Raw genomic sequence first — 21,069 nt, 5'->3', positions numbered from 1 at the left:
AGAGAAGGCTCTAACCCATGCCGTACTCTACAGTAGTCCCTAAATGACAGAATATGGCACAGCATCTCCCCAGATTATATTTCAGATGATAATGGAGGATATCCAATGAAAGAAGAAAGTCTTTAGCCATACTCTGAGTAGATAAATTATAATCAAGGGACAAGTCTACTTTTTTAATAGGTCTTTTCTGAGTATGGTTAACTTTGGATATTACCCATTGTTACTACAAAATGTACAAAATGGAACCATCTGGTATCTCCACTGGTCACAATCATCTACAAGTATTTTCTTTGCTTATAATTGAATATAGTAACTTTATTGATTAGAAGTTGTAATTTACATGCTGATATATATTACATACCTATATCAGTTTCCTTGTGATTCTTGATATATTCAGCGAGCTCAAAATTTCCAGCAATTATTGCCACCTAAAAGATGAGAGAACAGGGTACATTTAAGATTTTGGGGTTAAATCTTATGTCCCATAAGTTATATGTGATTAAAATTCTAGTAGCAGATACAGACAAATATCAATTAGCTACGTTTCCCCATATAACATCCTTGCTGATCCTTATTTTTTAAACTTTCACATACAGTTCATATTCATGCTGGCTGTAAAACAGATGCTTTGGATTTCCATAAATGCACATTTTAACATCATAGGACTCATGTTGCCCAATGGTGATTCATAGAAATAGTTTGTTGGCCACAGAATCAGTAGAAGCACAGTTGGCAACAACACCTCCAAATATTGACATATTCTTCCATCAACAGACAAAAAAGTAATGGATTACAATACACAAACAAAAGAAAAGAAAATTCACTGGAGGCGGCCTTATAAAGATTTTGCAGAAACTTACTTGGTTGAGTTCTGATGCAAAATAGTGTGATCAATCAAGTGTTTTACACAGTAGAGACCCTGAAAACTGCTTTATACCAGGTCAGACTATTTGTCCATCTCAGCTGGACAAATCAGCTACTTCCTCATCTTTATTTTAACTTATGATACCAGTAACTGAACATGGGACCTACAGCACCCTAAAGCAGTGTTTCTCAACTTTTTTTGGGCCACGGCACACTTGTTCCATGAAAAAAATTACGAGGCACACCAACTCTGTGCCGCCCTCCCCTTTTCGGGGAGAAAACTGGGCCTGGGGTTCAATAGTACTGTAATCAATAATGTTTGTGGTGGTGGCGATGCAATCGGATCGTCCCTGTGACGGGTAGGGGGCTGAAGGCTCTTACGCCCCCCTCCTTTTGAAGCGAATAATATTGGGGAGGGGGTCAACACCCCCAGCACCTCACACCGCCTGCCCCCCCTCGTCGATTACTATTATTCCTATTACCATGTATTTATTCGTCACCCGCCCCTCACCCTAAGGACCCAGGGCAGGGGTGGGAGGGGGCACTTACCGCCCGCAGGAGGAGGCGGTTGAGGAGGAGGAGGAGGCCTGCTGGGCCCCTCCGGTGGTCTCGAATAGAAGCGCGCCGCCGTCGCTGCGCCTCACAGGCGCTCCCCCCGCGGCGGCGGGCCTCGTCGCTTGCTGCTGCTGCTGCTGCCGCCTCCCCTTCCTCCTCAGAGGGGGCTTCTCAGCCAGAGGGCCGCTCTCCATGCCGGGCGAGACCAGACTCGCCTCCGCTTAAGCCCGGGACGAGAATGGTTAATGGCGGCGGCTGAGGGAGGAGGGCCGCCCGGCCGCCTCGGCAAAAAAAAAAAGCCGTTTGAAAATGGCGGCGGGAGCCGCGCCGGCCAATCAGCGCCGCCAACGGCCGGTTGCTAGGAGACGGCGCGGGGTGCGAGTGGGGAAGAGGCCTAGCTGCCAGGCCTGAGGTCTTCTTCACTTTGGGGATTGCCCTTCTCCCCAAATCGCCCTTCTCGTCGCCGCACTCACGGCACACCAGCCAGCGTCTCGCGGCACACTAGTGTGCCGCGGAACAGCGGTTGAGAAACGCTGCCCTAAAGCATGTTCTCTGCCATACTGTATGATTATCTCTATTGAAAATACCACCATGCTCCCCACTCGAATATTGTAAAATAACCATAAAATTCACCACTTTTAAGCTGTTCAGTTTGACAAACTTTTCTGCTGTGTTATATTTGTATTGATTTTCTTGTATTTAATATATTGTATGATGCTTTAGTGGCCCTTTGGGACAAAAAGTGGCAATCAGATGAATAAATAAAAGGGAGTCAATGTCAAGGCAGTTAAATGTGTGTTCACATCACAAGATGGAAATCCTGATTGGCTCTGCAAATACCTGCAAACATTATTCCTTAGCCTGTCTTTCCTTTAAGCAGTTCCTGTAAGGCAGGTTAGAGGAGAGAGAGTGACTGACCCAAAGTCACCTAGTACTCTTAAGGTTATAAAACATGGACTTTTGAGCTAAATTAGAAAGACTGCAGCATCTAGACTACAATATTAGATTTGTTGTTTAGTCGTTTAGTCGTGTCCGACTCTTCATGACCCCATGGACCATAGCACGCCAGGCACTCCTGTCTTCCACTGCCTCCCACAGTTTGGTCAAACTCATGTTTGTAGCTTCAAGAACACTGTCCAGCCATCTCGTCCTCTGTTGTCCCCTTCTCCTTGTCCCCTCCATCTTTCCCATCATCAGGGTCTTTTGCAGGGAGTCTTCTCTTCTCATGAGGTGGCCAAAGTATTGGAGCCTCAGCTTCACGATCTGTCCTTCCAGTGAGCACTCAGGGCTGATTTCCTTCAGAATTGATAGGTTTGATCTTCTTGCAGTCCATGGGACTCTCAAGAGTCTCCTCCAGCACCATAATTCAAAAGCATCAATTCTTCGACGATCAGCCTTCTTTATGGTCCAGCTCTCACTTCCATACATCACTACTGGGAAAACCATAGCTTTAACTATACGGACCTTTGTAGGCAAGGTGATGTCTCTGCTTTTTAAGATGTTGTCTAGGTTTGTCATCACTTTTCTCCCAAGAAGCAGGCATCTTTTAATTTTGTGACTGCTGTCACCATCTGCAGTGATCAAGGAGCCCAAGAAAGTAAAATCTCTCACTGCCTCCATTTCTTCCCCTTCTATTTGCCAGGAGGTGATGGGACCAGTGGCCATGATCTTAGTTTTTTTTTTGATGTTGAGCTTCAGACCATTTTTTGTGCTCTCCTCTTTCACCCTCATTAAAAGGTTCTTTAATTCCTCCTCACTTTCTGCCATCAAGGTTGTGTCATCTGCATATCTGAGGTTGTTGATATTTCTTCCAGCAATCTTAATTCCGTCTTGGGATTCATCTAGTCCAGCCTTTCGCATGATGAATTCTGCATATAAGTTAAATAAGCAGGGAGACAATATACAAACTTGTCGTACTCCTTTCCTAATTTTGAACCAGTCAGTTGTTCCATATCCAGTTCTAACTGTAGCTTCTTGTCCCACATAGAGATTTCTCAGGAGACAGATGAGGTGATCAGGCACTCCCATTTAAGAACTTGCCATAGTTTGCTGTGGTCGACACTGTCAAAGGCTTTTGCATAGTCGATGAAGCAGAAGTATATGTCTTTCTGGAACTCTCTAGCTTTCTCCATAATCCAGCGCATGTTTGCTATTTGGTCTCTGGTTCCTCTGCCCCTTCGAAATCCAGCTTGCACTTACAATATTAGATTAATCAGTTAAAAACCAGAGAGGAGGACTAAATGGATTGCCCTTATAATGGATAAATGGATGTAAGAATCTGTATTTCCCAAGGAATCCGGATTGGAACCAATGCTTTTTAACTTCTTAGTAAATGATCTGGACTTAGGGCTGAGCACTGAAGTGGCATGTTTAATAGTGATGACAAAATATTAAGGGAGCAAAATCAAAAAAAGGGATTGCAAGGCACTCCAAACTGAGGGAATAGGGAATAACATGGCTAATGTGGATCAATGTTGAATGTAAAGTGATGCACGATGTATATATAGTAATGGAGTCTGAGCTGGCCCTGGCTGACCAGGAAGGAGAACTTGGGGTTGTGATGTATAGCTCAATGAAGAAATTGATTCAGAGTCCAGCAACTGTGAAAAAAGGTGAATTCCATGTTAGGGATCATTAGTCAATATTGTAAACCTGTGGTGCAAATCTATGGTGCACCACCTGGTGTTTTGTGTATAGTTCTGGTTACTGTATCACAAAAAGTATACAGTATTATAGAGTTGGGAAAGGTACTGTAAAGAGCAAGTGAAATGATCAAGGGACAGAAACAACTCCCCTGTTATCATTACTTGAGCACTCTTAGTTTAGAGGGGGAAGGAAACAAGAAAGGGAGACATAATGTGTGGGCAGCGTAGCTATGCGTGTTGTGAAGGAAGTGGGCTTTTAAAAAGCTATACTTCCTGTCATATAAATAATAGGAGAACCTGGGCTCATCCAAGTAAACCAAATGGTAGAAGATTTAGGACAGACTGTGAATAGTTGGAACTATGGAATTCATTACTGTAAGATGTGGTGATGACCACCAACTCAGACAGCTTTTAAAAGGGATTAGACAAATTCCTCAAAGAAAGGATTATTAAGGACTGTATACTACCTTCAGGAACAGATGCAGCGTGCCTTTGAATACCAGCTTGCTAGGGAACAGCAGTGGGAGAGAGCTATTTCCCTCATGTCCTGCTTGAGGACTTCCCATAGGCATCCTGATGGCTACAGCGGAAATTACTAGGCTAGACAGGTCCCTGGTCAGAGGCATCAGGGCTGTTCTTATGTCCTTAGGACAGGCCCACCCCCAAAGGGAGGGGAAACTTGCAAAAATGTTAATGCACGTGGCAGGATTCAACTATTAAATGCCTGCACAAAGACTTCTCCTTGTGCAGAGGGTTTCCCCCTTGCTCCCCCACCCTCCAAATTGACTTGGGGTGGTGGGAGAAGAGAGATTTTCTGTTAGGGCATTGCCCTAGTGGAAGAACTGCCCTAGCACAACATTGAATTCCCCCCACAGTAATTTCTGAGTAAATTCTGATAGTGACTTTGATTGACTAAATGAGAATGATTGGGGTGGGGGGTAAATACTTATTTTAGTCACCTGTTTAAGACTGCGTGCTAACCTCCCTACATGTCTAATCTGCCTCACCGCTGAAAATTTATTCAAGGTACTATTACCTGATCGTCACTTTTTAACTATGATATCTAGCTAAAGGAGAGCATTGCCTTCACAATTCTAAGAAACAAAACTTGTCATGTTCAAGAGTTAAACAGTCTATTTTATATATGTACCTTTTCCTGTAGTACTGTGCAGTTAATTTGCAGATAAACATCATATGGTGTGCTAAGGCACAGAGAGATTGAGTGATTTGGCAATACCCACTGCAACTGACATTGTTATGATTCTCTCCACGGTAATAGTTTTATACATGTAGTGAAGCTAAATAGGACTCTATTCCACAAATACATTCATTAACCTCAATAAGATAAGCAGCCAATCAGTATAAGTATCTCTGAACCTGCCCTTTAGCAATGAATGCGCCATAATTTTAAGGAATATATGATTTTTTTTGTGGGCTGCAAGCTCTCAGTAGCAATGGAGCTTGGAAAAATAAACATCTGTTTTAATTCAGGCTCTTTTCTGGCAGGCTCCATTCATGTAAGTTCAAGTACTGTAATGTTCATTTAGAGATAAGGGGTATGGGCTCATCATCAACTTATGCTCATCCAATGACAACAATTTATTTTAAGCAACACAACCTCTCAGTCTTAACCCTCAGAACTCAAACACTGAAGAGTTACAGCTACTGAATCTAAGACACACTTTTTTTTAAAAAAAAAAATGACAGAATATTTGATGTGAAGCAGTAAATCTCCTCCACACAAAAAAGTAAATATGTTTCATAGCTCCAAAGAGAGACATTTTCATTAATACTGTTCAAGCATTAAAACAGTAACAGCTCCCTCCTGATCTTGACAGCAGCTCATTTCCAAAGAAACTGTCAGTCTCGGCTCAATTTATCTGAATGTGGCTGAAACATGGTGTCAAGGTGTAACAGCAAAAACGGGAAAATATTTCCACACTTTATGACAAAACATTAAAAAGTACTAAGCATAATAAAAAATGCAATACTTTAACACAATAAATTCACTGCCTGTGTAGCTTAGAGACCTTTGGAAAAGCTGGCATTCTTTTGTAATTTAATTTAATTATGTCTAGAATATTAGGAGCCTGCAGCCAAATAATTGGCTACTTAGATTTCATTAAAGCTCTTAAAACTCCATATTTCCACCTATAGTTTTCAGCCTAGTTTTCACTCCTTACCTGGTCCACTTCATTAAGCAACTCTGCCCTTGGCCTTTTAAGGATTCCAATCTCCCCACATGCCCCATAACCCCGGTGCATACAGGTCCTCTCGACCTTAAACACTCTGCAGCTTCTTCAGAGCCCTTCCTTTCAATTCATCCATATTTGAGCTCCTCTGCCTTTTTGAGCCTCCTCCTCTTTTGCCTGCTTGTCCTTTAGGTCCATGTTTTCTCAATTAACATGTGAGGAGGCCACACCTCTCCATTCTGATGGACCTGCTGGATGTTGACTTTAATATACAAAGCCCTAAATTACTTAGCACCCGAATTACTTAGCACGAAACCCTTATCTCCCTACCTGCAAGGTTGGATCCTGTAATATGCAAGTCCCGTGGTCATACCGGCAAGCGTATCTTGTTATGTGATGGAATGGGATAGGACCTCTTTTGGTGAGCTCGTTTGTGGAACTCCTTCCCTATGCTACCCCTCATGGATGGCTTTTAAAGGATGGCTTAAAAACCTTATTCACACAGGCAATGGGGAGAGGGCTGTGTGTTGGTTTGGCTATCTTTTATGCTGCTGCTATTTTTATTACTATTAACTTAATGTGATTTGATTGTGTTTAACTTAATTCTAATGGGTCTATTGTGTGCATTTACCACCTAGGGAACCCTACAGGATGAGGTACTGTATATAATTATAAACAAATAAATGTTGCTGAACTTTCATGAATCCTGACTTTTGGCCACGCTGGTTGAGGCTGTTGGGAGCTGGAGTCCAGCAACCTTTGAATTGATTCCAAGTCATTTCAATCCAAGAGAGTAGCTGTTTTTACGTGGCAGAAAGATAAAGTAGTTTTATCTTGTTTTTCTATGGCTTCAATTGAACTGCCCCGTGGAGGGGGGGGGGAGTGGATGAAGTATTAGGGTTGAAATTTAGAACACTTTTGACCAATGGCAAAACCTGCTTCTCATTCCAGATATTAGGGCACCATCATAATGGGGCTTTTCAGTACCACACATGCGCCACACAATTGTGGGATTATTGCTAGTATTCCAGAATCCCAAAAGACTTCTGTGGATCATTCACACTTGTGCTTACATTATGTAAAAAAAAGGGGGGGACAAAGTGTGGAAAAGGATAACTGGTGGTAGAAGAACTCTGCTACTTGGAGCAGGGGGTGGAGGACAATTATCTCCATCACAATTCTTCCTGGTTCTATTATAATGTATATTCTCATGGGCAATAAAGTTGCATGAAATTATGCAGAAGTAAAAACTTTCTTTCCCCTTTGAGGCATGAGAAAGCAGAGTAAGCATATTTCTGTACTGTATGGTTTAATAAAGCCTAAAACCTGCTAAGACCCAGCTGTACGCAATTGTACTGTGTATTGTAAAATGAGCTCAATGCCATGGGTGCTGATTATAATAATACAGTAGAATGCTACAAATCCTAAGTGGTATCCATTATCATATCTCTTGTAAGAAGAAAAATTTCAAGATACAAATTGGGTATTGTTTGGTGATCGCTGAAATCACTCTATGTTTCAAATCTCTGTAGCTTGTGTAGAAGAAGTCAAAGTAAAATAAACCCATCTAGTAGTGGAAGCTTACATAATTCCATATCATTTTAATGCCAATGCATGCATGTTTGATGCATGAAAATAAAGAACACATATCTGTGGCTCAATTCTTTTGGAAAATAATCTTTTGTAATATAAAAATGTTTTTAAATTCAGGATTCCCCCCCCACACACCATATGAGAGCTAAAATATTACATGATAAGAGCATGATGCCCATTTCTAGGGTGATGGGTAAGGAAGTACATGATGAGATAGGGCTACTGTACTTTTTTAATCACAGGATGATCATATCTTGCCTTCATAAAATTTAAGATATGAATGAGGCTTGTGGCCATGTATTCTTCACTCTTCACTCTTTTGCTTCACATGAACCCAGTAAATATTTCATTAACTATACTTTCCCATTTCATATGGACCAGGAAAATATGGTTAATCTATTCAGAAGAAGCCAGGATACAAACAGATGGTTTGATGAAAAAGGAAAATGTAGTTGTTGTTGTTGTTGTTGTTTTTAAAAAAATACTTTCTGGGTTGTTTTGTTCAGCTAATTTGAATCAACACACACACCAGGTTCACACACAAAGTTAAGCCAAACCATGGCTTAGAACAAATGCAAGGGTTCCCAGAGAGATTGTGATTGCTATATCCCTCCCCTGGTCCTGCCACTACTGGGTTAATCAGGAGTTAAGCCATGGTTTGACTTAGTATGCCATCCCAACCTTGGTTGATGGTTTGTCTGGAATATGCAAACCATGAGCCCCTGGTGTGAGTAGCAGGGGAGAAGCACATTTACCACAATCTCCTCTCTGAAAACCCAACGCATTCACACTACCATGGTTTAGCTAAGTGTTACATATGAACTGAGGCAGTATGTAGCACAGGGAATTTTATCAGGTATGGTTTGTCACATAGAGAAGTGAAAAGCTGTGCCTATTCCTCAGCTGCTCTGCTCTTAAAGGTACACGAGTCCTGTACTTTGTGTCTCAGGACAACCTACAGATTATGATGCCAAGTTTGTCTTGATATATGGTTAAAGAATAAATGCAACAAACAGGACCTGGGGGCCTATCTATATTCCTCACGACAGGATTCCCAAACAAAATGAAAAACCATAATCATCCTGTCCAACACAGGATAGGATAGATTGTGGAGAATAAAAAATAATAAAAAATAAATAAACAAATAAATTATTATTCATACCCCGGTTTCCCCAGCCACTCTGGGCGGCTCCCAACAGAATTAAAAGCACAATAGAACATCAAACATTAAAAACTTCCCTAAACAGGGCTGCCTTCTAAAAGTCAGATAGTTGTTCATTTCTTTGACATCTGATGGGAGGGCGTTCCACAAGGCGGGTGCCACTACCAAGAAGGCCCTCTGCCTGGTTCCCTGTAACCTCACTTCTTGCAGGGAGGGAACTGCCAGAAGGCCCTCAGAGCTGGACCTCAGTGTCTGGGCTGAATGATGGGGGTGGAGATGCTCCTACAGGTATACTGGGCCAAGGCCATTAAGGGCTTTAAAGGTCAGTGCCAATACTTTGAATTGTGCTCAGAAACACTTCTAATTCATGTAAACCTAGGCCTGACCAAGTTAGAAGACCACAACCCCATACAATGTGGTGTAATAAAAATGTCAGGCAAAATAGATTTTGATAAAGGTTTCATTCATAGTGAATGTGAAGTTATTCAAGATAAATGAAAATATCATTTAAAAGTAGCATCTCAGAAATTCAATGGGGAGTGAGTTTTATGAATTGTGTGATAGATGATAGAGATAGATAGATAGATAGATAGATAGATAGATAGATAGATAGATAGATAGATAGATGATAGATAGATAGATAGATGATAGATATAAAATCACTATATACCATGAAAGTTAAGGACATGTAGAATGGTGGTATGTTAAGCCTAGTACTGAACAGTAATCTCTGGCTAGTTTCCATTGAACTCCAGAATTTGTGGAGGCGGTTCAGATTACTGAACAGATGATAAAAGACAAGAATGACTGGTTACATGAAAACTTTTTGCAATTATTTCCCAAGTATCTGGATGCATTTCAAACTTGTTTCCGACCTGACCTTTGAGCATGAACTGCCTTAGACCTGCTGGAACTCTGCCCGAAAAAGGTCAGCAGGCGCGTACACAGCCTCTCTGCTGCCCAGGGCGGCAACCTGCTCCGTCATGACGCATGCGCATGACGGAGCGGGTTCCTTGCACGTGCGCACTACGGAGCGTATTGCCGGGGCGGTGCTCCAACGCTCGGATCCTGATGCTAGAGTGGCGGCGCCGGTAACCCGCTCCATAGCGCTCTTTGTGCTTCTTCCAACTCAGGTGGAGCGGCGAGGGGCATCAGCGGCCGCCGCTGACACTGCTCCCTTGCCTCTGCCACACCAGGAAGAAGTGAGGGGCGAGGCCAGCAACATTGGGGCCTCCACGATGGCAGTTGTGTCGCCGCCGCGGTAGCAGCGGCCATCGGTGGAAGTGGCTAGGGGATGCCGTGCTGCCCCCTGCAGAGCGGAGCCCAGGGCGCCCTGCCCCCCCTATTTTGACGCACCTGAAGGACAGCAGGAATGTGAGCCTGTTAAAACTCCTGGACCTTTCATTGGCTTGCAATACAAGTGACTATGGAATTCTTCTAGACCACCTTTCTTGTTTAGAGGTTGGAACTCAGTGTTTTGCAGTGGTTCTGCTTCCTTCTGGGCCACAGATACCAGAAGTTGGTTCTGGGAGGTTGCTTTTCCTGATTCTAAAAGTTATACTATATAGTTTCTCAATGGTTCAATTCTATCTCCCAGTCTCTTTAACATATACATGAAAGCACTGGATACCAGAGAAGCCAATGCATCATGGAGGAGCCCATGTTATGGATGCTCCTCACATCCCCTACTTCCAAAAACCAGGGCAATGCTGGTATAAGGCGAAGGCTGGGCTCCTGCTACATAGCTCAGGATGTTTAATGTTTCCTTGATGGTTCAGGAAGCTGTCAAGCTGCAGCAGTTCCAGTGCCATTAAGACAACATAAGAAGGGGCCCTAAATGACAAAGACCCCCTTTTAAGGGTTCAGATGGACAGTTTTTGCGAATAACACCATGACATTCTCCAAGCCCCTTTTTCCAGGCTGAGCAACCCTAGCAGAGCCAGACAGTGTTACCAAGTTAAATTATGACAAACCTGCTTGTAAGGTTCATGTCATTTCATAAGCCAAACTTTCATTTCAGCAATAAAAGTTCAACTTCCATTTGTTAATTTCATCTCCTATCTTTATCTGTATCTTATTGTGTACATGAACTTCTAGACTATGCTAATTTAAAATATTCTAAGGAGAGCAAGTAACATTTGCTCAACCTATACATTACCTTAAAAATATTTGTTGATGTAAGCTTGCTAGACTTAGCTTCTATCTACATTTTAAAACGGCCATTTCGGACTATCTTTACAAGGTTAAAATCTTCACTTGTAAAATATTTTGCAAACAGCATTAATTAGTGTTTGGTTCATATTTAGCAACTGGCATAATACATTAATGACATATTTAAGTAAAGCAAACAAATATCTGAGAATCAACCAAGTAATTCATAATTATATTCTTCTTAAGTGGCAACTATATGTAAAAGTGTTTGCAAAGTTGCTCCACAGTATTCAAAACAAGAGTATTCTACAATTTTGTCCTCATACATTAATTTATACGGAGCGGGTTAAGAAGTGCAAATATAATAACATTTATATTCTGGTCCAGAATATCTCACTGTTGTTGAGCAACACTACTTGGCATATTCAACGCTAAACAGCCTGCTTCACCATGCAAAATTTGCTCTTCAGACAGTCCAATTACATCATTGCAAATACACACACAGTTTATATACAGTTATTATATACAGTTTTAAAATATTTGACTTGGCACGGACATGTAACTTCGTACATGCTTATGCAGAGGAATGAAAAGTATTAGCAATTTGATTAACATCAAGTGTCAGAAGCACAGTTTACATAATCACCCTTCCCCCAATCAAATTATTTCTGCTGTGCAGTTCTAATTCTCTTGATCTGTTCTCTTGTTGAGCATTACCTTTTGGGTGCTTTCAACAGGCTATCTGGCTGAATGTAATTTCATCTTCTGTCCTTGATAATACAGACCACACTGGCGTTATCTTCCTTTTACTGGTCTTTTGAGTGTGATTTTTCTTCTACCACTGAAATTTTTTCAGCCAGAATGCATGCTGATACTGTTCTAAAATTTAGCAGCACATGTGGTACACTGTGCCCAGAAATTCTCCTAGCAACTCTGGCATAGCGTCTAACATTTTCTTTATTCAAGCTATGATTCATGGTGCCATCTGTAGTCGGATATTGACAGGCAGTAGTCTTAGAATAGCTATTATACATTTGCTCAACAACTAGTTTTAGGAACTGCAAATATAAATCATGGGGAAAGTCCAACACTTATTTATTAAATGATTTTACATTTGCTGAAACATTGTAATATCACTTATTCAAAAGCCTGCCTTTTCACTATTCAGTTCTGTAAGGATAAATACAAACTATATTTCAGCAATGTACAAAGGCAATGCTGAAATATAATTACTTTAACATGAGATCCAAAAGCCATCTTCTCTGAGGGTCAAAATAAATATGACCTTAATGATGTTGTTCCACCTTAGATAGCAAATTTCACATTTCTAATGCAGGATTTCTGATCCAGATCAGAACCCCCTAGCATGGGCATAAGGCATCTTTAAACCTATGGTTCAAATCCAAAGTAGGCTTCCATCAATCTTCACTGCAAAAACCTCTCCTTTGTTTTTTTTTTGGGGGGGGGGTGCAATACAAAATGTAGGCAGGGGAAGGGGAATTTTGGATAAACCACACCAACCTGTCAGTTACCTGTCAGTTGCAGAGATCCAGGGCTTGTGACAGTTTAACGTATGTTACAATCCTACACTCACTTAATGGAGAGCAAGCCTTTGAAATTGTTTCACATACATCTCAGAAAACAACATAGATAGAATCAGGCTGCACAAGTAATCTCTCATGGGTAAATGGAAACAAAATAAAAAACAAACAAAAGGATATCCAGCAACTTATGGCAAATATTTATATCTAGTCCTACCTCAATTCTTAAGATTTGGGAGGTCTATGTCTACAGGAGACAGATAGTATTTAAGCACTTGTCAATACTGTAGATGGCAGGTTTTGGTACAACCTAATCTACATACAGGGAAGCAGGTGGCGCTGTGTAAACTACTGAGCCCAGGGCAGTGATGGGCAAGCTTTTGAGCTTGGTGTGTCAAAATTCGCCAAAAAACCGAGCATAACTCAGGTGGTGTGTCACTTCAAGAAAAAAACCATAATTTCGTGATATTTATAGTTTAAATAACACAAATGTATAATTGTAATAAATACAATTTAATAAACCAAATACTAATTATTTAACCAAACCAAAAAACCCTTATTTAACCAAACCAAACCAAAAAACCCTTATTTATCCCTTTATTTGGGGGGGGCTGCTGACCAAAGTTTTGGAGGTTTTGGGGGGGCTGCAAAAGTTGCTTTGCTTTTTTGGGGGGGATGCCCCAAAGCTGCTGCGCTTTTGGGGGGTGAAGAGAACAGAAATAAATGACGAATAATACCTTCGCTGGAACTAACACGCAGCACCGACATAGTCTGCCAAAGCGCAAAAAAAACCAGCACAGAACGGGTTAAAAAATCATCGTCTGCCAAAGCGCCAGAAAAACAGCACAGAAAGGGTTAAAAAACCAATCTCTGGCTACCAACAACAACAACAACAACAAAGGATCTGGGTTTTAACAGCGGAGTTTTAACAGCGGAGACAAGCTGTAGCATGAGGAGGAGCGGGAGAACAAATGGGGGAGTGAAACAACAACAACAGCGCTAATGGGCCGATGGGGTGCATGCCAGCAGTGAGGGCTCTGCATGTCATGTCTGACACACGTGTCATAGGTTCGCCATCGCTGGCCTAGGGCTTACCAATCGGAAGGTCGGCAGTTTGAATCCCCGCAATGGGGTGAGCTCCCGTTGCTTGGTCCCAGCTCCTGCCCACCTAACAGTTCAAAAGCACGTCAAAGTGCATGTAGATAAATAGGTACCACTCCGGCGGGAAGGTAAACGGTGTTTCAGTGCGCTGCTCTGGTTTGCCAGAAGTGGTTTAGTCATGCTGGCCACATGACCCGGAAGCTGTCTGCGGACAAACACCAGCTCCCTCGGCCTATAGAGCGAGATGAGCATGCAACCCCAGGGTCGTCCGCAACTGGACTTAACGGTATGGGGTACCTTTACCTTTAATCTACATACAGTGTACCAAGCTCAGACAAACCTCTTGGCAGCTCTACCTATGAGGATCCAAAGGTAGACAACAGTTTGCCTTTTCTGTGTTTGAACTAGGGTTAACTGCATAACACGTTCAATAAATATGTTACATTTGCCACTCTCTAATGGTTTGATGATGCAAATATAGCTTTACACATGAAAAACACAGGATTGTATATGCAAGCTGCCAACTTGTATTGCAAAAGTTAAAATAGACAAATATGAATGGTGGGCTATAGTTTGGCTAAGAATTTTAATATTTATTTCCCCAGACACATTTCAAATAAATATATTTGAGAGAGGGAGGCTTTAGCTGCAAACATTTCATTATATTTTCCTCTACCTTTTTTAAAGTCCTTATTCTATTACCCTAAAACACCAAGCTTATGAAATTCTAATGTTTGCTCAATTAAGTAAATATGAAGAACACAGTGGTGTGTTCATGTATTCCACTGCCTTTCGATAGCTTAAAAATGCCACCTAAGAAAACCATTCACAAGAAAGATGCAATCTGAAATCCCTTATGATTTGCTTTTAATAAATTAAATGTAAAGGTAAAGGGACCCCTGACCATTAGGTCCAGTCGTGACCGACTCTGGGGTTGCGCGCTCATCTCGCATTATTGGCCGAGGGAGCCGGCGTATAGTTTCCAGGTCATGTGGCCAGCATGACAAAGCCGCTTCTAGCAAACCAGAGCAGCACATGGAAACACTGTTTACCTTCCCGCTATAGCGGTTCCTATTTATCTACTTGCATTTTGGCAGGAGCTGGGACCAAGCAACGGGAGCTCACCCCGTCAACTGGGATTTGAACCGCCGACCTTCTGATCAGGAAGCCCTAGGCTCAGTGGTTTAACCCACAGTGCCACCTGGGTCCCTAAATTAAATGTAAAAAGGAGCAAATACAGGTGTGTATTTTTCATGGAGAAATCTAGGTCATACTGCAAAGAACTATCAAGGCAAGTGATTATATAACCCCTATTACTACTTACATGACTGAGCACTAATTTTAAAGGAGATTTAATGAAACTAAATAATGCCTGGCTGTAACTCAGTATGAAACACAAAAGAGAAAAGCAGCTAATAAGAAAATACATTTTGACTTCAAATTTCTATTGCCCCCCTCTCTGTTCTTTGAAAAGTATCAAAGCAAAATAATATAAAACTGAGTTCCATTCAATCTGCTTCTGAATAAAATATACCCGTAAGCATTGTTAAGCAAATATCTTTTAAATTTCCTTTCACTGGAGATATAATTGGTCAAGTCATACAGACTGATATGGCAAGTATACAACCCAGTATGGTTTGGCCATATGCTGACGTAGACTTGTTTAGAAATTGTCAGGGAGTTGTTGTGGCTACTCCCGAGTAAAGACGCTCCAGTCCGTTGTGTCTTTAAAGGTTTTATTGTGCATACTATTTACAGTGCAGAGATAGCACTGGATACCACGTACTGTATGTGTTTCCATTCGGAATTAAATCCCAGTGATCTGAGTGGGGATTACTTCTAAGCAAAAATGCAAATCCAATTATAATTCTTTGAAACAACTCTTTACATGTCCTTGCGAATCGCTGGGTTTTGCAACACCTAAACTAAACCTGTAGTCCTATACAAGCTTGAACTCAATAGGGCTTAGTTCTAATCAGACATGAATCAGATTGTGCCCTGCCTTCTGTAATTCTAGAGACACGCCTTCTTAAAACATTTGGAAATCCTCAGCATTTTTATTATTATTTTTAACAGTCTGTCATCTTCCCTCCAGGCTGGAGGCAATTTCAATGCCCTTCTATTTACAGCTAATGGAAGAACAAACCCACTTTCATAACCTCACCTCTTCAAAGAAAGTGGAAGCTTTTTATCTAGTATGGTATTTTTCTTCAATTATGAGGATAGTTCTATTTTCCAATTTTCGCTAACCAAGGCAAAAATGATCTTATCACAGACACAGAAACACTGAATAAAATTCTACAGGCGCCCCCCTTCTCTCTCCCCTTTTCAAAAAAGGTATTTTAAATTAGAGGTTTTGATACAAACTGAATGCAGTATTTAATAATAGCTTATGAATGGGCACTTGATACATTGCATAGAGTTCACTGCTACAAAGTACTGATTACAGGAATGTCAGTTTAGTATGCAAAACTCCATTAACTCAAGAGGATCCCATGTACAGTAATTTTGTGATAGTATAATTTGTATCAAATGGGTCAGCAAAACAAAGCAGATAGCAATGAATTGAGGGAGACAGACATAATAAAAAAAGAGGTTCATAGCACTGCAAACCAGCCTTTTCAAGTTAACTGGCTGATATGTGTACCCATCCATCAGCCTTGTTTCTCCCTTCACACTCCTTCCTTTTCATTGCTGTAACTGCCTTCTATTAGGAAAAAAATCAACAGAGTACCCAACAACGAAGTGCCTGAGATTAGATGCTTTCTATTTAAGGCACCTCAAGCCAGTTGCTTCATTAATTTTCCCCGGTTGGAGCAGAATAATGGATTGGTCTGATACTAGTAAGGTAGATGGGTGGAGGAACAGATGTTCCATTTGTTGGCATGCTTGTCTGTCATTTCAGCTTTGACAGCAGGCTAACAAAGCGTCTGAAGGACCAGAGCGCAATTGCCGCTTTATCCGGCGCTATATTGCGGGTGAAACCACCTCTGCTCCCGAGTCCCTCTGCCGCCAGTGCCTGGCTGCAGCTTGTTTCTCTCTCGGGCACTGAGCACTGGCAGAGGGACTCAGCAGAGGCGGTTTCACCCGCACTATACCACCGGGTGAAGCAACCATGGCGGTTTGGCCCTCACTGCCCAGGCCTAATGAACAATGTATTGATACATTGCCCAGGCCTAATGAACATAGGGCCAATTCACACAGCAGCTGACCCTATGTCCAGTGGGACATAGCCAGTGCATGCACATCAAGCGATGGGGATGGGACTGGCCTGCACGACCCCACAACCCGCTAACATGTGCTTTTAGCATATGAGGTGTTGGTGTGAGCCCCTTTGAGGTTCATTATCGGAATTCATTACTGTCCTCAGCCCAACTGTCATTTAGCTAATTAGCCCAGCTATTTTTCTACTTCGTTTCAATTTCCTCTTTCATTCAAGTACATTACAAATTGCCATAATTCCACCTTCAAGGCACAACTTTTGTCCTTTCACCTGTATATAGCTGCCTTTTCCACAGTGACCGCTGTTTGCCAATTGTTTCTTTTCCAAATGCAATGGCAAAATGCTGTATCAATGTGTTGAGGTAACAACAATGAATTTTATGTGTAAACAGCAGAAAGAGGCTCAAACACAAAGGTTACAATCTCATATAACGTTCAAACAAACCCCCACCAGTGGTTTTATATCCTGGTTGTGAAAGTTGCCCTCTAAAAGAATTTGAGAGTTGGTTGTCAAACTGTTGTAAACTGTTGCTGTTTTCATTCATTGTTATTGGAATGTTTTATTTGTATTTTATATAAACGGCTTTGGGGCTGACTTAAGAAGGCTTTGCCCTGAAATGAAAGTTAGCATATAAGTACTTTAAATTATAATAAACTAACCATGGTTTGCACAAACTAATTTCCCATATACAAATATAACAAGGATTTGGGGAGAAACCACAAATGGAGGCTTCAAAACTTCTTACCTGGTACAGGAAAGGTGGTAAAAAAGACAAGAGCAGCATGTGAACCATGGTTTGTTGTTATTTCTGAATGCAGTTACTTTAAATATGAGAACGCTGGCTCCCTTGACCTGAAAAGCGAGATGAGTGCCGCACCCCATAGTCGCCTTTGACTGGACTTAACCGTCCAGGGGCCCTCTACCTTTTTAAAACCTTTTTAAACTTTAAATGACCTGTGTGCAAATTCTTTTAAGGAAGCAAGGAACAACTATTTGTTTATATGCTTGGGGAGTTCTGAGTGTGCAGATGAAAAATAAAAAGGGCTAAAAGTAAAACTGAGAGGTTCTGTTAGCTTGATAGGGGTCTTTATCCACAATAATGACTCCCACCCTTACAAAAAATGGAGGACTGAAAACACATTCCCATCCCCAGTGACTGGAACAAGGCAAATAAATGCAAAACTATACATTTGCACTAATTGCCTATGAAGATACTGCATTCCGTTTTTATGCTGTGAATCAAAACAATCAGGGAGGGAGAGAGTAATTGTAACTGTAATTATAATTATTTTTGTTGTCTATGTGGAAGGTGATGGTGGTTCTGTTTATTGTTTTCCGTTTACTGTTGTTATGAAAACTTAATAAAACTCATTCAATATAGTAAGCTAGAGCATCTAGGGGACAGATAAAATGCAACCCTAGCTGACTACATTGAGTTCAATGGTACATACTCCAAGTTAAGTGGGCAAGAGATTGCAGCCTGGGAAAATGTATTATGTAGGTGAGCATTAAAAATATTGGGTTGTATTCCACATAGCACTAGGGCTAAGGTTGCTTCAGTGCAGGGATTTTCCTTGAGAGACAGAACCTTACCCCCCATCACCCCCCAAATCTGTTTTTGGGGTTTCCTCAAAACTTCAGAATAGATTGGGGGGGGTGTAGGGTGCATTGTGAAGGAAGAGGGAAAATACCTGTTGCACTAGCAGGGATCCTTGTGCTGGTTTCTCCTAGTGCAAGGGTGGGGAACCATCCAGTTCACGGGTCAATATTGGCCTACTAAGGATGCCAAGAATGAAGCCTTCTTCCCCAAACCATGCCCACTCATCAGCTGGCATCAATGGGCAGGAAGACAGGGCTTAATTCTGCATTGCCTGCACCACCCTGTTCCAAGCAGCGAATAGGAGTGTGCAGCCTAAATTGCCAGATTTAATCTTGGTTCATCATATGTTAATTTGAGATTGAAGCCCTTGGCCTTCTCCTTTAAGTGTAGGGGGAGGGAGATGGAAAGCTCCCTGTCCACAGCCCACTGCCACGCACCCACTTATATGAGAAGCAGAGCAAAGTACCATTTGATAAATGGATTTTGACAGCTGGACAGACTTGCCTACTTAACAAATTTAGCCTGATAAGCATCTGGCCCATGGAGCCAAAAGGGTTCCCCAACCCTGCTAGCACAACCATTTAGTTGAATACAGCCCATAACCTCCAATCTGCAGTGTGAAGTCTTACAGTCCACAATTCTGCCACTTCAGTCTCCTGAGCCTAATCTACATGAGTACAGAATTAAATGAGTACATAGTTGAATAACCAACATAAACCATCATAAATTCCCTGAAGATGAGTGAGATACAAATATGACAAACAAGTACTGTATGTGCAGTACGTTGCATTCATATTTTTCTGTATGTTAGATTCATATTTTTCTTCTCCCAGGTAGAAAATGTGTCAACAACTGTCATTGGTACTAATATGCAAGTTGTCCTGCACCCCACCTTTTCTTTACCTGAAATGGAGACTGACTATTATAGTTCTTCAACTCCTTGTTTGCTCCCCGTAACAACAAAACTCTTGCACAGCTGTCCTGTAAATAAAGCACAGAATTTGTTACAACCTTGTAATCAAGTTACACTGCTGGTATTCAATACACAAATAGAGCCAAACTAGTCTGATGCTAAATGTGCACTATTCTTTTAAGTGCTTAACAGTCACCAGTAGGAGGCAATTTTCATCAAGATAAACCTTTCCACCTATGCCTTGGTTCAGACAAAAACTGTTCCCATCCTAAAGTTGCTACTAGTCCCGGAAGGGCTTATAGCAGTTTTGGGGAGTGATTTTTATCAGGAATACAGGAGAAGAGATGCTGTTTAAATCACCATACCTGTACATCACATTCCTGATAGAAAATCCCCACCACCACTGGTAATGACCAGTAACAGTTATTTTAAAGGAAAACAGAAAATCCCAACTTCAGGTGTCACATCCAGCTAGACCCTAGGTTTGGAACTATGTAAAGTAAGCCCACAACTTGCACACATTTAACTTGTGCACATTCAGCTTTACGCACATGGGGGGGGGGAATAGATTAAAAAGGGGGGCGGAAAAGGGACAGGGTTCTGGGGAAAATGCATTTCTCCCACACCTCTTTGACACAGAGAGAATATAACATCTAGACAAGGGTGTGCTATATTTATTTGAAGATAGTATCCCCCTAACATTGTGATCAAACCATGGAAAGTTTTTCATGTGCAGTATAAACGAAGGGAAGTGTAATGAACATGGTACATCCTGGATCTGATTCGGAAATAAGCCCCATTGAGTTCATTCCAAGGCAAGTATGTATACAACTGCAACCTTAAGAACTAATACCAATTTCGAAACATGTACCTCAGCTTCTTTTTTAAAAAGCATACTGTACTGGAAGAGTGTACTCCAAATGCAAATCATTTACAAAATTAAGAGATACTTTAGACATACCAAAGGAAGGAAAGATATCTACTTAGATGGGTTTTTAAAAAGAATTGAAGCAATAATTAATGAAGAAGCAGATGCTCTAACAGATGTTATATGAGTTATAACAGGCCTCATTACATGTGAATTTCTAAGGCAGTACAGCATTAGAATCACTATAATGTTGAAGTTTTATTAAAAATAACCTAAAGCTTTGTTTGTCGTAGGTTTTTGAGTATCAAACCTACGACAAATCCAATAAAGAGAGTCTAATGTGACACAAGTATTTGTTGTTTAGATACCACACCAAACTACCACAGATTTATGGCTATAAAAAGGCAGCCATTTCATTAATTAACTCACACTGTCCACTCCAATTATACAAAACAAATTTCCAAACTGGTTTCCTGCCAAGCCTTTGGGCCAGGTGACCAGGAAGAACAAACCAACAACTTCATAGCCCTTATATTCAGGCCCTATAGCTGTTCTTCTGTCTGAACAATCTATAGCCAAATGAAGTCATTTTACTTCCTCCTCCTTTCACCCTGCTTACCTCTACCTTGTCTGCTTGTCTTGTGTGTTTACTGGCTCTCCA

At 41.3% G+C, this 21,069-nt stretch overlaps 1 protein-coding gene across 8 annotated transcripts in view; it reads right to left on the bottom strand.

The window, feature by feature from the left end:
- Nucleotides 1-21,069, bottom strand: part of SHANK2 (SH3 and multiple ankyrin repeat domains 2) — a 361,129-nt gene that overhangs the window by 259,363 nt on the left and 80,697 nt on the right. For all 8 annotated transcript variants that reach the window (XM_035116843.2, XM_035116841.2, XM_035116842.2 and 5 more), the window contains 2 exons: nucleotides 19,531-19,608; nucleotides 362-428 (listed from right to left, as the gene is read on the bottom strand). In XM_035116843.2, coding sequence (XP_034972734.1) covers nucleotides 362-428; nucleotides 19,531-19,608 — 145 coding nt within the window. The remainder of the gene's footprint in view (nucleotides 1-361; nucleotides 429-19,530; nucleotides 19,609-21,069) is intronic.

The sequence above is a fragment of the Zootoca vivipara genome, chromosome 1 (genome assembly GCF_963506605.1).
Source record: "Zootoca vivipara chromosome 1, rZooViv1.1, whole genome shotgun sequence".
NCBI lineage: Eukaryota > Metazoa > Chordata > Lepidosauria > Squamata > Lacertidae > Zootoca > Zootoca vivipara.
Note: the sequence above shows the minus strand (reverse complement) of the source record. Positions and strands in the feature narration are given on the sequence as shown.